A 14,803-nucleotide genomic window follows, 5' to 3' on the forward strand; every position below is an offset into this window, starting at 1 on the left:
AGTCTGTATTCGCAAAAAGAAAAGGAGTACTTGTGGCACCTTAGAGACTAACAAATTTATTAGAGCATAAGCTTTCGTGAGCTACAGCTCACTTCATCGGATGCATTTGGTGGAAAAAAAAGTGTGGGGATTGGTTCCAGTCTCAGCTCCTTTCCAGATAGCTCTGAGGTGCCTCCCCCAGGGGTGTGAGGGCCACAGTGGGCAGGGCAGAGAGGAAGCACTCGGGGTGACCTGGGCCAGAGCCGAGGACAGAAGGAGCCAGGCCCCAATCCCTGCCCCAGGCCGGGCTGTGCTGGCCCCATATGGTTCATCTGCAGGTGCTGAGCTGGCTCTCACTCCACACCCAGGTGGTGTTCCTCACCTTGGTTGTTGGTGAGACATCCTGTTGTCCCCTCTACACTCCATAGGTTAGGGCTGGCCCGCTAACTGCCCACAAGCAGTCACAGCCTCAGTGAGGAAGCAGAAATGGAAATTCCCACTGCTGTGCCAACTCTCCTCTGTTGGAAAATAGCAACAGTTCAGGGTGGGGGTGAGGACTTGGCAGCCATGCATATTCTGTGAAATTTGAACATTTACCCACGACACTGCCATCAACTTAAAAAAAAAATCCAGAACTTTCTCTGCCCTTAATCATGGGGAACTGAAACATTTTCTAGTGGTTCTGTAACCAACATTGTGGCAATTGTATCATTTTCTTCTATAGCCAAGAATTTGCCAGAAGAAAGAGAAACACATTTCCACGGAATTGAGCAGCCTAGCGTTCAACAAACTCCTGCAGGTATTGTCTTGTCTTTAGATTGATCTAAGACCCTTTTTCTTTGATAAGGTTAGAGCTGATCACGAGCAATAAGTGACTAGTAATTTTTTTGCAAAAACTAGGTAGAAAATGTCAAAGTTAGAAAAAGCGAGAAGGCAGGAGAATTTAGGCCAAATTTAGGCACAAATGCGACCCTAGCTCTTCTTATCCCCTGTTTTGAAAAAATTAACATACACTGTGTGCAGCTAGTTATGTATGGAGAGGGGCAGGTGAATGAATGCCAAACCCTGGGATATGGGGAGCTTGTACTCAGCAGCTGTCATAGCATCTCATTAGTAGTGGTAAACTGAAAACTTCCCATTTGAGATCAGACTGGTGTAGTTTGTCCTAGCAAATGAGTCAGGGGGATTTGGTGCCAGCTGGACTATTTGCAGGAACCCTGGAGATTGCAGCTGAATCAAATTTACCCTTAACTTTTCTGTTACACTTTTGAGATGGCTGCTCAGATCCTGTTATTAAAGCCTCTGTCTGGGGTAAATGCCCTTAATAAGTGCAAGGTGAAGGGGAGTGGGAAGGAGCTGCCACTTTATTGGGTTTGAATGAATTGAGGAAGCTGGCTGCTCATTTGAGCTGGTGCTTTTATTTATGGGAAGTTTTTTCCCCAAGATTCATATGTCAAAAATGCTCATGAGTTGCAATAAATCTTGCGAGGAAGCATTGGAGGTGGGTCAATAGAGTAGTTGTTTCACACTGTTTCTAGTAAATAAATTGGACTGGATTTTTCCTGGCTGCTTTCCACTCAACAATTCTTCCCTGGGCTCAAACTCTTCCAACAAATCAGCAAAACAAATAGTTTCTGCAGAGTGAGAAGTAAATGGACAGAAGCTGTGTTCCCCTCCCTCTTTCATGTTCTCCTGGCACTGATGCTCAGACCAGCATATATCCAGCCCCCTCATTTTCCCTGCCCTTCCCCTGCTCAGCAAAAGCTACTGGGCAGCTTTTCAAGATATATAAACATGTTTTGAGTGTTCCCACAGGTGACCTCACCTGAGGAGTTGCAAACTGATCTAGTCAGTGTGTGTCATGGTCACACTTACTCTGGATTTTGATAGTGCATAAATCAATTGATTCTCCATAAGACTAAGTGATACGGATGCTTGTTTTTTTCTAAGCTGTGTAAATCTAGTCTGCTCTGTATCTTTCTTCCAATTGCATCTGAATCCTTTAAAACGTTCACACAAGGAAAAACCACTGAGACACATTCTATTTAATGGCAAAAAAAACCCTATGTTAATGCAGAGTTAAGGTTGCTTGGTAGTATGTTATCGCCTTGCAGAATACTGAGTTGAGCAAAATTCAGACTTCTGAAAACCAAGAAATGCAAAGTTAAGATCGACCATGCAACCTTAATTCTGCCCTCTTTCAGCAATGCTCCAATATACCTCATTAACACACATACCTTTACTCTGATAACTCCACAGTTGCTGAAAGGTACAAGTTCTTCATCTCCTTTCACAGCCCATTTACTCTCACCCACAGAACACCATCTATAAAAGGACAAAAAAGGCAGGGGGGAACATAGCCCATGCTACCTACCTTTTTTCTGGTCCCCTGGAGCTGGCAGTAGCCAATGGAAATTATTTGCACTCCAGGTGCAGTCAGTGTGTTAGTCACACCTACACTAAATGGTGGAGGCAGTGGTTGGATCTCCTTGGTTTATTTATTTGGCATATGCAAGTTGATCAAGCCAAGCCACAGCGTTCTTATCAGCAATGTTAAAGGCACGAAGACCTCTAGGAAGTTGAGTTATTTTGCTGTCCTCAACAATATGTGTCATGGTTTGTGGCTGCCCACATTGACACAGTGGACTGTCTCGAAAACGCCACCAAAATTCTGCTGCAGCACAAATTCTATTTCTGGCACAAAACCTATTCAGAATCATTGTCTGGAACTCATTTGATCGGTTGACTGAGAGTTGTGATAATCCTCGAATTCTGTCTGCTCATTGGATCATCTGTTTCTCCAAACCACAGACAAGCTGCAAGTGGTTACTTATGGGGGATGCATCATGAATGCCAATCCATTGTCCCCCATCTCGTTGGTAAAGGTGTGTCTGTGATATGAGGACATGTGTGGATTACTTTGAGGCATGTAACTGAACTGTGATTATGATATGACAAGATATATGTTTTGGACTCTGATGCATGTGAGCAAAGGGAACAGCTGCATGTGTATCTTCAGGATCCAGTATTCTTCATTTCATTGCAGAATTGTGTATATTATATAATGAGCAGGGGTTTTATTACAAAGAGTACTGTCAGTAGTGAGTGGGGTATGAGAGCATTCTAAGCATTTGTTATCTGCATGCACTCCAAGTAATATGAGTAAAAAGAAAAGGAGTACTTGTGGCACCTTAGAGACTAACAAATTTATTGAGCATAAGCTTTTGTGAGCTACAGCTCACTTCATCAGATGCATTTGGTGGAAAATACAGTGGGGAGATTTATATACACATCCAGAGAACATGAAACAATGGGTTTTATCATACACTCTGTAAGGAGATTTCAGAGTAGCAGCCGTGTTAGTCTGTATTCGCAAAAAGAAAAGGAGTACTTGTGGCACCTTAGAGACTAACAAATTTATTAGAGCATAAGCTTTCGTGAGCTACAGCTCACTTCATCGGATGCATTTGGTGGAAAAAAAAGAGGAGAGATTTATATACACATACACAGAGAACATGAAACAATGGGTTTATCATACACACTGTAAGGAGAGTGATCACTTAAGATAAGCCATCACCAACAGCAGGGGGGGAAAGGAGGAAAACCTTTCATGGTGACAAGTAGGTAGGCTAATTCCAGCAGTTAACAAGAATATCAGATGAATATCCGATGAAGTGAGCTGTAGCTCACGAAAGCTTATGCTCTAATAAATTTGTTAGTCTCTAAGGTGCCACAAGTACTCCTTTTCTTTTTGCGAATACAGACTAACATGGCTGCTACTCTGAAACCTAAGAATATCAGAGGAACAGTGGGGGGGGGAGGGAGAAATACCATGGGGAAATAGTTTTACTTTGTGTAATGACTCATCCATTCCCAGTCTCTATTCAAGCCTAAGTTAATTGTATCCAGTTTGCAAATTAATTCCAATTCAGCAGTCTCTCGTTGGAGTCTGTTTTTGAAGCTTTTTTGTTGAAGTATAGCCACTCTTAGGTCTGTGATCGAGTGACCAGAGAGATTGAAGTGTTCTCCAACTGGTTTTTGAATGTTATAATTCTTGACGTCTGATTTGTGTCCATTCATTCTTTTACGTAGAGACTGTCCAGTTTGGCCAATGTACATGGCAGAGGGGCATTGCTGGCACATGATGGCATATATCACATTGGTAGATGCGCAGGTGAACGAGCCTCTGATAGTGTGGCTGATGTGATTAGGCCCTATGATGGTATCCCCTGAATAGATATGTGGACAGAGTTGGCGGGCTTTGTTGCAAGGATAGGTTCCTGGGTTAGTGGTTCTGTTGTGTGATCGAGTGACCAGAGAGATTGAAGTGTTCTCCGACTGGTTTTTGAATGTTATAATTCTAATAATAATAATATTATTAGAATTATAACATTCAAAATATTTAGAAATAGAAATAGTAATATGAGTGTAGTTGGTCAGTTGAGTGTAGAGTGTTAGGTGAAGCTGTACTAAATAGTGCAAGCAATAGTTAACTCTGCTTGGTAAAGGTGTGTTTGTGAGATCTGTGGACTACTTTGAGGTGTGTGACAGAGCTATGATTGCGATGTGAAGAAATCTATGTTTTGCATTCTCTTGTGTGTGAAGAAGGGAAGAGATAGATACATGTGCACCTTCAGGATGCAGTATGCATCATTTCTGTGCAGAATTGTGTAGAGTATGTCAGTAGCAGGGCACAAGGCTTTTATTACAAAGGATATTGTCAGCAGTGAGGTGGAATATAAAAGGATTCTTATGCTTTAATGATGGGTAAGTGAAAGTGTAGGTTGATATGGTATCCTGTGAGTAAGTGTAATGGGGTTGTAAAAAGCTGTGAAAAGGTTCATAAATTGTACCCGTGTGTCATTCTTTCTGGTGAATTGGCCGTGTGTGAGTGTAAATCGGGATGTGGAGCCCCTAAATCTTATAGTATGAAAGGTTAATGTGACTATGTGCTATGTACATACTGAGACATTGCTTGAAGGGTGCACCAGGAAGGTGACATGGGCAACCTTTTTTGTTTTGTTTTTGTTTTTTCCTTTTTATCCTTTAGTAGTGTTAGGTGCAATCTTGTGCATGAGAATGAATAGGCTGTAAAAGGAGATGAAGAGCTTGCACATTTTGGCAACTGTTGGGTTAGTAGAGCAAATGTATATGTGTCTATGGAACAAATTGATGCAGTGCTGAAAGAGGGCAGAGTTGAGGTTGCATGGGCAACCTTAACTGTGTGTTCCCTGGTTTTCAGAAGTTTGTTTTGCTCAATTCAGCATTCTACAAGGCAACAACATGTCACCAAGCAATCTTAACTCTGCATTAATTTTGTTGTTTGCTGATGAATGTTGTAGTATTTTTTTAACAAGAAAATATATGTCATTGATAGGAGTTAGTAATCATTTAGGTAGTTGTACCATCATACCAAGCCAGCCAGTCTCCCCCCACACATACACATCAACAGGGCCCCACCTGTTCTGCTTTGGCCCACCTCCCCAGCCCAGCCACTAACCCATTCCCCTTCAACCTGGCCCCCTCCCCACTATGGTACCCAGGCCTCCCAGTGTAAGCAGGGAACACATCTTCTTAAAGTCCTCACTCCCTGGTATGCAAACATATTTGTTGCTGTTATTTCTCCCCTCCAATAACCCAACTTGCATGCATTGCCTGGAGTGAAGGACAATTACAGTTACTGTAGAATCATGTTCCTGGTCATGTGTCAAAATGGATGGTGGGGTGGAGTTTGTGTTGAGGCCAGCGAGACAAATCACAGACAGGATATATGTTCCAGAATACTGACATTTTTATGTTTGAGAAAGAGATCCTCTGAGCTCTATCCAATAGATATACCCTCTCTCCAAGAACAGTGAGGTGTCAGCGCTTGTAATGTTTATATGCCAGACAGTACATGTTTTCCAGTTAGCCATGAACCCTCCAATTTCCTGTTTAATGTTCTTCCAGCACCTAATAATAGCTTTCATATCATCACCGTTGCAATCATTCAGATACTTAACCAAATCAGACAGAACTATCACAGCTCCTGTGATGTGATACAAATCTGCTCTCATACACTGTACATCAAGTGTACATCAAAAATAAGACCCAGATCATTTCTGCCTGAGTGAGTAATCACAACATCAGGTAAATCACCACCTTTTAAGTCATTGCTGCAGAGTGGGGAAAATATGATGCCAGTGCAGGCATTCACTCAAATCAGCTTGTAATCCCCATGTCATGGTGTACTCCTTGCTCTCCTGAAAACTTCTGTAACCTTGTGATCTAGGAATTTCCCAGAATCTACATATTGGCAACCCTAGCCCTGCACATGTTTTTTTTTTTTTTTTTTTTTTTCCCTTAATGATCAAGGTACCTGCACTGTCAGTTCCAATCCTCTGTGCTGTTTGTCTTTGGAAACATCACATTAATCTGCCCTGAGATCAGGAAGTAGCCACTTGCCTTCACCCCTGGCCTTCCCCCTGTGGGGCTATTAAAATATCAGTTTTTCAAACAGCCAATCTAAGGCTCACCTATCCATCCTCATTTCCCATTCCCTCCACAGCCACAACCCCTTTCCCTGTCCCCTGCCTCCTCTCCCGCCCTGCCCCCCAAGTCCTCTGGCTCATGCCCACCAGATATAACACAAATTTTGGTTAGACTGGCTGCTGACTATGTTGCTGTGTTCACAGTAAATCTCCCATAAAATAAAAACCTGTTACAACACAGACAACTTGTAGCAAGCACCATAAATTATTAAATCTTTGAGTAGGTGTACAAAGGTCCAGATTAGAAACATCAGTGGCGGGGTCAGCAGGGGTAGTGGCCTCAGCACATTCCCTCTAACTACCCCAGGCAAACATAAAGTAGCTGCGTAGAAACACTCTCTGACAGTCTTTTTTCTTTATTGGTGCATGCGCGCTGTAATCCTTCCAGACTGAACATCTACGCAGGCGAAGAAGTGAATGTGTTCTGAAATACTGTCCACAGTTTGGGCCTCCAGGGTGCCAGGCATTAGCATGGGTAATCGGACTGACCCAACGACCATTTTGTCCCACATCACGGCATAATAGTTTGAATCTCTCGGGTCTATGCAAAACAAAAACAAAAAAAAAAACCAACACCCTGAACTTTTAGAAAAATGGTCATTTTTTTGTGTGGCTTATCTCTGGAACACCTGGTTCAAATGACCCCAAATTTGGGTCAGTAACCCTACTCTGTACTCCCACAAGGCATAGTGAATTTGAAGAAAATCCATATATCAGAGGGATAGCCATGTTAGTGTGGATCTGTAAAAGTGGCAAAGAGTCATGTGACACCTTATAGACTAACAGAAGTATTGAAGCATAAGTTTTCGTGGGTGAATACCCACTTCATTGGATGCATCACCCACGAAAGCTTATGCTCCAATACGTCTGTTAGTCTTTAAGAAAATCCATGCAAACATGCCGATTTTAGAGCACTTAGAAGTATCATCCTTTAAATGGGAAGGATAGAGGGAGGATGGAGGGAAAAGGCTACTCTGTGCACCAGTCTGCAGCATAGGAGGCTCTGAAAGGTGTGAAGTGGCTCATTCATCTCAATGGGATGTTCCCAGCTGAATGTGCAAGTTTACATGGGTGTGGAGCCCCACAATATTTCCACTGAAGGTGCATGAGTCCCTCCTCCCCCAGTTCTGCTGCCCCTGCCCACAGGAGCAAGACTCCCCATATTATCTGGCGGGGAGGGGGCCTCAGATCCCTAGTGGGGCAAGAATGTGGGGTTGACAGGTGCCCCTGTCCCTATGTTCCCCCAGTTTCCCTGCCACATCTCCCTTCAGATCCCCTCATCCTCATGCCTCGCTCACCTGAGCCACCAACCTCTCTCCTCTGCCCTGCCACCCATCTGCATTTCTTCCCCTTCCTCTCACTACAGCCCCAAACCCTTATCCCCCTAGTCCCCTACTCCTCTGTCCCCTAATACTCCTCCCCTCCCAGGAAGCATTCACATGTCTGATTTTTTTCTCCTGAATACTTTGATTACATTCATCCCAAAATAAAAGTGCCACCCATGACTCTCACATTGCAGCAACTTCTGGCCATTCAGTCCAAAATTCCTTTTCTCTTGGGGAGAGGATGGGGCGGGTGTGATTCATGTATCCTAAGTTGTGTTACCGGAAGGGTTAGTGCAGAGCCATCAGTCTCAACGAGATCTGTGACTCAACAAATCAATAGTACCTCTCAGTTTAACAGTGCAAGGCAGCAGAAGGAAACCATTTTTGGGGGCGCTTGTAACTCAGGAGCCCCTTGATCAAATGACCCCAAATTTGGATCACTAATGTTACCCCATGCCACAGTGAGACAGCAGTCCGAGTAATCATTTGGATTTTAGAGCACTTACAAGACTCGAGATTTAAAACTTCAGATGGCGGGAATGGAAACCCTCTAGCTGTTTTTCTGCATTGGTGTATGCAGACTGTAAAAAATGTATATTTTCTTAAATACCATTCTCAATTTGGGTCCCCCAGAGTTTTAGTGAGTGCCATGTTTTATCTCGGGTAAAACTTGGTGGATTTTGATCCACATCACAGCAATAGTTTGACCCCTAACTCAGAGGCAGTGCTAGCTCATTGGGGCCCTAAGCAGGAATATTTTTGGGACCCCTCACCACAACACATAATAAAAAGCGAATAGGAGGCCCCCTTGAGCAGCTTGGGGCCCTAAGACATTGCTTAGTTTGCTTATGCCTAGTGCCGACTCTGTTCTAACTCTCCACAAAACCCCCCCCCTAGAAACTTTTTTGAAAAATGGCTATATTTTGGGGACTTTTATCTCTGCAACTCCTAGATCTAATGACTCCTAGTTTGGGTCACTAGTCATACTCTGCAAACTCCTGAGACAAATGAATTTTAAAAGGATCTGTCTAAGCATATTGATTTTAGAGGACTTAGAAAGGTTGACCTTTAAACAAAAGTTGTGACACAACCTTAACTATAGTGGCATTGCTGCGTTACTATACTATAGACAGAGGTACTGCTGGCCACATTGTCTATAGACAAGGGCAATAAAGGTGGAATTCACAGATGACCTGGTCTCTGTTATGCCAGATGTCTTATTTATTTGAATGTCTAAAATGTGCACCCTTTTGCTCACCATAGGCACAGGTACATTTAAACACAAACAATTGTGCCTGACTGGGTCAAAGGATCTCCGAGTGCCTTGGTCATTTCAGTAGGAAGCAGGAAGCTCCTGGAAAGCAGAGATTCTTCTCTGCACTGAGCTGTCATGGCAGAGTGAACGTTTTAAAATAAAACAAGCTAAATCCTGCTTCAGGAAGAGCAAACAGCATGTGACTCTAAATAATCCTCTGGGCTCATCTTAGGTCAACCAACCAACCAACCACGCATTAAATGAATCAAAGTTCAACAAGTGAATGAATCCCTCCTCACCCCCACTTCCCATTTGGGCTCATTGGTTTGTTAGTGATGAAGCATGTGATTGGTTTAAGTCGGCTCAGGAGCTGTGGGGCTCTAGTCCAAGTTCAGATGATCCGTGTCTAAATCTGTGATTTCCTAAAGGGATGTAAAACTCCAGGAGCCAAATCAAGTTTCAGGTGGGTGGGGAAGAATGAACTCAGTACAGACTTAATCACCAGGAAGTGCCATTTTATTGGAGAGGTTCGTGGTGTTTACGTTGTCTGCAGTCTTTGTGATTTGCTGTATCACTTGTGCAGGCTCCATTTGGCCCTGAGTGATAATTTCACTGTTAGCATTTTGCTGTGTTACCCCAGCAATGGGAACAATGTGACCCAGTTCCCTGTTAGCTCATTTGCTGGGGAACTTGGAAATGTACTTGGGCTCACTCTGGCAAAGTTACTCACAGGAGTATAGTCCCATTCACATCAGTGAAATTCCTAATGTGGGTAACAACTACTTTACATGAGTAGGATCATCCCCTCAATAAACCCATCAGCTGCACTACACCAGCAAATATGTGGTCTTGAGAAGCCAGAGAATGAGTTCCTGTGCATCACCAGATCCTGTCTTCTGTAGTAACTGTCCCAGTCCTGGAGCTGACGCTAGTGACCCAATAGGACCAGGGGTTGTTATTCTGCAAGAAATGTGTTTGCAGACTGGCACATATGAATAGATGGATCATCCCTGCCTCGCAGATATTTTCTCTTGTGTTGGAGAGAATTGCAGGAATTGTCTGGGTAGGCATTAGGGAGCGGCATTCACACTTGAATCACCTTACTTCCCTCAGGGAACTGCTGACAAATTGGACAGTAGGAAGAAAATCTAAATGAACAGCATGGCTCCAACAAGACCCCCCCACCTTCCATGCTCCGTTAGTGTTTCCTGTCCCTCAGCTCCCTGCCATATGCTCTTTTATTTAAAATGTAATCTCTTTGGGGCAGGGTCCTTGTTGCAAACCAAGCTGTAAGTACCTAGCATACATTTATGGCTGACTGGCTTTTCTACGTTGCTTGTCACATTGATGTAAAATAAGTAACAAGGGGAGTCCAGTGAGTCCCAGGGATCCCCTGTCTCTGTAGCTCTGACCCTCCTTCTGCTGGAGCTGGGCTGTCTGGGGCCTCTTCCAAAGCCCACTGATGCCACTATAAAACCACCCAGCCCCACGTGCTGAAGACATTGCCTCCCAGCCAACTTCAGAGTTCAGGAATAAACTCTACTCCCCACGGAGCTACACCATGACACCGCTGGCTGGAACAGTCTTTGCAGGAGCATTAACTGCTTAGGATTGATTGGGTTGGCCAGGGGCCATTTTTTACTTTCATCCCATCAGTGTGCAGCAAAGATTGGCTGAGGCACAAACATTTGGAGATGGGGGAGCAGTTTGTGTATAACAGGAAACATTGGCCTTTCATCTTTGCTTTGAATTGAATGTTGCATTCCTAGGAGGAGTGAGTACTGTGATCTTAATTCCATCCCTGGTGGACAGCACTCATCTATTCATAGAACGATCTCATGATCTGACAGGTTCTCCTATGGAGGAGGCCAAGAAAGAGTGAGCATGGAGACTGACTCTCCTTTCAGGAAAGTGGTCCCTTGCCTTAAGGCTGGGATGGTGTGGAAGGTAGGAAAAGGTCTTCCAGATTGTTATTTCTGGAGTACAAACATTTTTCAAAGGCCTTGGAGAGGGTTCCTGTTAAATAAAACAAAATATTATGTTGGGACTTTCCCTCCCTGTAGCAAGTGGAATAAAGTGAGCAGTTTGCTTGGGCTTGGATTGGAGTAGTCACATGAGCGAAGCCAACAGGGAGGCTAAGCAACTCGGTCCAGACTGCAGGAGAAAGGAGAAGCTCTGAAAATAAGGACATGTTATATCCTGGGATGTTTTCAGCTGTCTTCCTCAGAAAGTGCTCTTATCCTCTGGACACCTTGCAGGTCACCCAAAGTAGATAATGATAGCCTGCTCTGTATGGGAAACATGCCGAGTGAGTGACCTTTCCCAGACGAGAATCCGATATCTACGATAGGGTAGAGGGAACATCCCAATCACACTCCTGAAGGCTCTGTCCCTTTCTTATCCTTTGGTAGCTCTTCTGTAGCTTGTCAGTCAGCTGAAATGGAGAGTCTTGCCCCAGCTACACATGCCCCACTCCAGCTAGTTACTAGGTCAGTGGGATGGTCCTGAGGAGGGAGAGGCTCCAGCAGCACCACCTGCTATGATCAAGCCAAAAATCTGTGATCAGATTGGCTGACAAGCAATCCAGATACATAAACCAATCTCCCTTGGAACTTGAACAAAGTATATTGCTCTAACATTGACTATAAGCTGACTTAGTACTTGTTTTTATTAGTAATGATACTTAAAATTGTAACTTTCATCTGATGATCTCAAAGGACCTTACTCAGCTGGGTCAGTATTCTTCTCCACATTTTACCAGTGCAGAAACTGAGGCGCAGAGAGGGGAAGTGACTTGCTCAGACTCGCATGGATAGTCAGTAGGAGAGCTGGCTACAGAGCCATGGGGTCCTGAGTCCCATTCCTTGGTTCTAACCAACAGACCAGGCTGTATCTCTACTTAATGTATAATAGTTTTCAGAAGATTAAACTCCCTGATTCAGCCATTAAAGCTTCTGCTGGCGCCCCATACATATGGAAAGGTGCTGTGTCCAATCCCATTATTGAATTGTGTGGGGATTGCGTCTTTCTCCTCCCCTTTTTCCTATGATGGAGCAGTATCCTCTGCCTCGAGGGCAGGGAACTGCAGAGAGCAGAGATGTACCTGAAACAAAAAGAAAAGGAGTACTTGTGGCACCTTAGAGACTAACAAATTTATTAGAGCATAAGCTTTCGTGAGCGGCTGCTACTCTGGTACCTGAAACAGGAACTTTCAACTTTTCAAAAAATTTGTAATTAAGTAATTTGAAATGAACTTCTTTAAACAAATATCTGCTTCTTTTTATAGGATCTGCATGCCCTCACAGAATGAGCACCGCACACACAATGTGTGTATGCCATCTCATCCTCACCCCACCCCAGCCTACACGCAGCCAACAATAAACACAAATAGCCTTAGTGTTTTTTTAAAATTTAAAAGCTTTTTCCAAGCTTTCTTTTTATTTTCCCCCAAATCTCAAAGGAGGAAATATAGAAAATCCTGATGCAGTGCAGCTCTGCTGTCTGTAGTCTGGGATTGAACCATTTAATGACCTGTGTGCCAGGTCTCAGATGTATGCAGGGCTGTCAGCATACACTTACCCCTCTGTAGTTGAGAGGTTTGAGGAGTTCAGCTCCCCTGACTGACCAACATGCCTCCTCTCGTGTCTTACCCCACTCCCCCCCAGTACCCATCATATCCTGCTGAGAAGCGGAAGAGCTGTCTGTGGTAGGCTCCCTTTGGCTTAGGCATGTCCTCTTTTTATTTCCTTTCAATCAGAGGAAGGCCCTGCGCTCCAGTCAGACCTGTCCTACTACTCTTACGAGTACGACCCTTATGCTTCTGAAGCTGACATCTTTGAGGTTGCAGCAGAGCTGACAACAGCAAGCAGCACATTGAGAGAAGTGGACAAGATTCAAGAAGTGGTGACTACAATAGAATGGTGAGAGAGAGATGTGAGGGGGAGGTTCTGTTTTTTTAATCAAGTTCTGATATCGTATAACATGACACTGGGTCTAGAGTGAGTGTAAATAATGCAGAAGGGGCATACTGATAATCACTCTGCTAATTGCCTTGGCCGAGGACCAGCTGCAGGTTAGGCTCGCATTGGGATGTCAGCTGGGACCTGCATGCCTGGAAGTGTCAGTTCCTAACATAAATTGTAAATTCAAATGGACTTTTTAAGCTTGTCCCTGCCTGGCCCAACCACTGCTGCAGAAGAAACATGAGGTGGAAATGACTTCTCTTCATTATATTCTCTCTTCAACAGAAATAAATAATTTAAAATAAAAAGAAGAGGCTCAGAATCAACTCCTGTACGAGTTTGTTCCTACAGATGAACTGCTGCAGAACAGAAACCATATGATGACTACTTCCTGATACCCTCAGAATTGTAGGCTTTGCCTCCTGATGGGGGGCAGGAGCTCCAACAGGGTGCTCAGCATTATTTTTCTATCAATTTTCCTGCCTTTTGTGAATCCTCTTAGGAGTCATTTCAAGGATGGGAGACTAATGTGCTGCCTCACTGTAGGCAAGGAGAACAGGGGCTGGAATTCAAACCCTTAGACCACTTCAAAGTATGTTACAAGGATCCTGCAACATCATTTCCTAGCTACACTGAGTCCAGACCTCTGTGCTCAGCTGAGTTGCTGTTTGAGGAGAGATGGCTGAGGAGTTTTCTTTAAAAATAATAAAAGCAGTGTATTTTAGCTCAGTATGCCACAGCAAACGTTTAACAACCCCAGACCACCACCCTCCTACTGCCCACTGCACCAGCAGCATGTTGCCCTGCAGAAAGGAGAGTTCATTGTTCATCAGACTTGACAGGGGGAGCATTCTCCAAAAGAAGTGAAATCATCTGTGAACTCCACAGGAGTTAAAAGCCTAACAGTCCACGACATGGCTGCAGATTCTGCCTGGGAAGAATGCCCACAATAGGGGTGATTAGGGTCAAGTGGCTGAACTCCATTCTTGCTGGAATAAGTACTGCCAAATGCAGCCTGCAGCTTCCTAGCCTTTGCCCTCTGGTTACTCTCTCCTTTGTAACTTCAGCATGAGAATAAAAGAGACCTGTGGCCATGGTGTTCTAAGTGCTTGGCTGATTTCACCAGCCATTTCTACTCTTCTTCCACCAGGCTCCCAGTGCAATGGGTGTTGATGTAGATTTCTGTGCACAGTCTGTATGGCCCTTGGGCTACTGGGCAGGTACAAACCCCTCCTCTTTATCACAGAGTTTTGGCTCCTGTCTTCTAAACTGCCCTAAGCAATGACAGCTGGGGTCTAAGCAATGCATTTTGCAGTGAAATGAAGAGCAAAAGCTGTCGGTTTCTGAAGTGCAGGAGTAGAGACATTTTGGGTCTTTCTGCTTTGAGGAGTTTCGTGCATCTGCCTGTTGCAGAATAGTCTTAGTGTTTCCTCTCCCTGCTTCCATCCTCCCCGTGGCACAAAGTGGGGTGTCAATCCACATGGAGAGTGTTTGTTCATGAAAGGAAACAAGAAAAGGCCCAATTCAGTTCACTTTTAGGGCTTGTCTATAGAGGGAAATTGGCCAGAATGGCTATTGTGAAATAGCTCCCTTTGTGGACACTCTGTTCCAGAATAATTTGGGCACTTTGTGAGTGCACTGATTATTCCAGAATAAAGTGGTTTTATTCTGGAATAGGTTTCAGAGTAGCAGCCGTGTTAGTCTGTATTTGCAAAAAGCAAAGGAGTACTTGTGGCACCTTAGAGACTAACA

At 44.1% G+C, this 14,803-nt stretch overlaps 1 protein-coding gene and 1 long non-coding RNA gene across 4 annotated transcripts in view; one reads left to right on the top strand and one right to left on the bottom strand.

Annotated features, from left to right (window-relative positions):
• The window catches only part of CPAMD8 (C3 and PZP like alpha-2-macroglobulin domain containing 8), a 97,184-nt gene that overhangs the window by 78,972 nt on the left and 3,409 nt on the right, over nt 1-14,803 (top strand). Inside the window, exons 41-43 of one of the 2 annotated variants that reach the window (XM_038383664.2) lie at nt 704-778; nt 12,847-13,009; nt 13,337-14,728. In XM_038383664.2, coding sequence (XP_038239592.1) covers nt 704-778; nt 12,847-13,009; nt 13,337 — 239 coding nt within the window. In that variant the 3' untranslated portion in view covers nt 13,338-14,728. Of the gene's footprint in view, nt 1-703; nt 779-12,846; nt 14,729-14,803 lie in introns of both variants that reach the window. The other variant, XM_043502818.1, reaches the window with a different exon arrangement.
• On the bottom strand, nt 127-2,324 carry LOC122457493. Of its 2 annotated transcripts, none has more exons than XR_006277047.1 (3): nt 2,217-2,324; nt 1,805-1,979; nt 127-497 (listed from the first exon to the last, which is right to left on the bottom strand). It is a non-coding gene; the product is annotated as an uncharacterized LOC122457493 (long non-coding RNA). The 2 variants fall into 2 exon arrangements; XR_006277048.1 differs by lacking the exon at nt 127-497 and adding an exon at nt 1,288-1,613.

Source organism: Dermochelys coriacea, chromosome 25, assembly GCF_009764565.3.
Source record: "Dermochelys coriacea isolate rDerCor1 chromosome 25, rDerCor1.pri.v4, whole genome shotgun sequence".
In the NCBI taxonomy this organism is placed as follows: Eukaryota; Metazoa; Chordata; order Testudines; family Dermochelyidae; genus Dermochelys; species Dermochelys coriacea.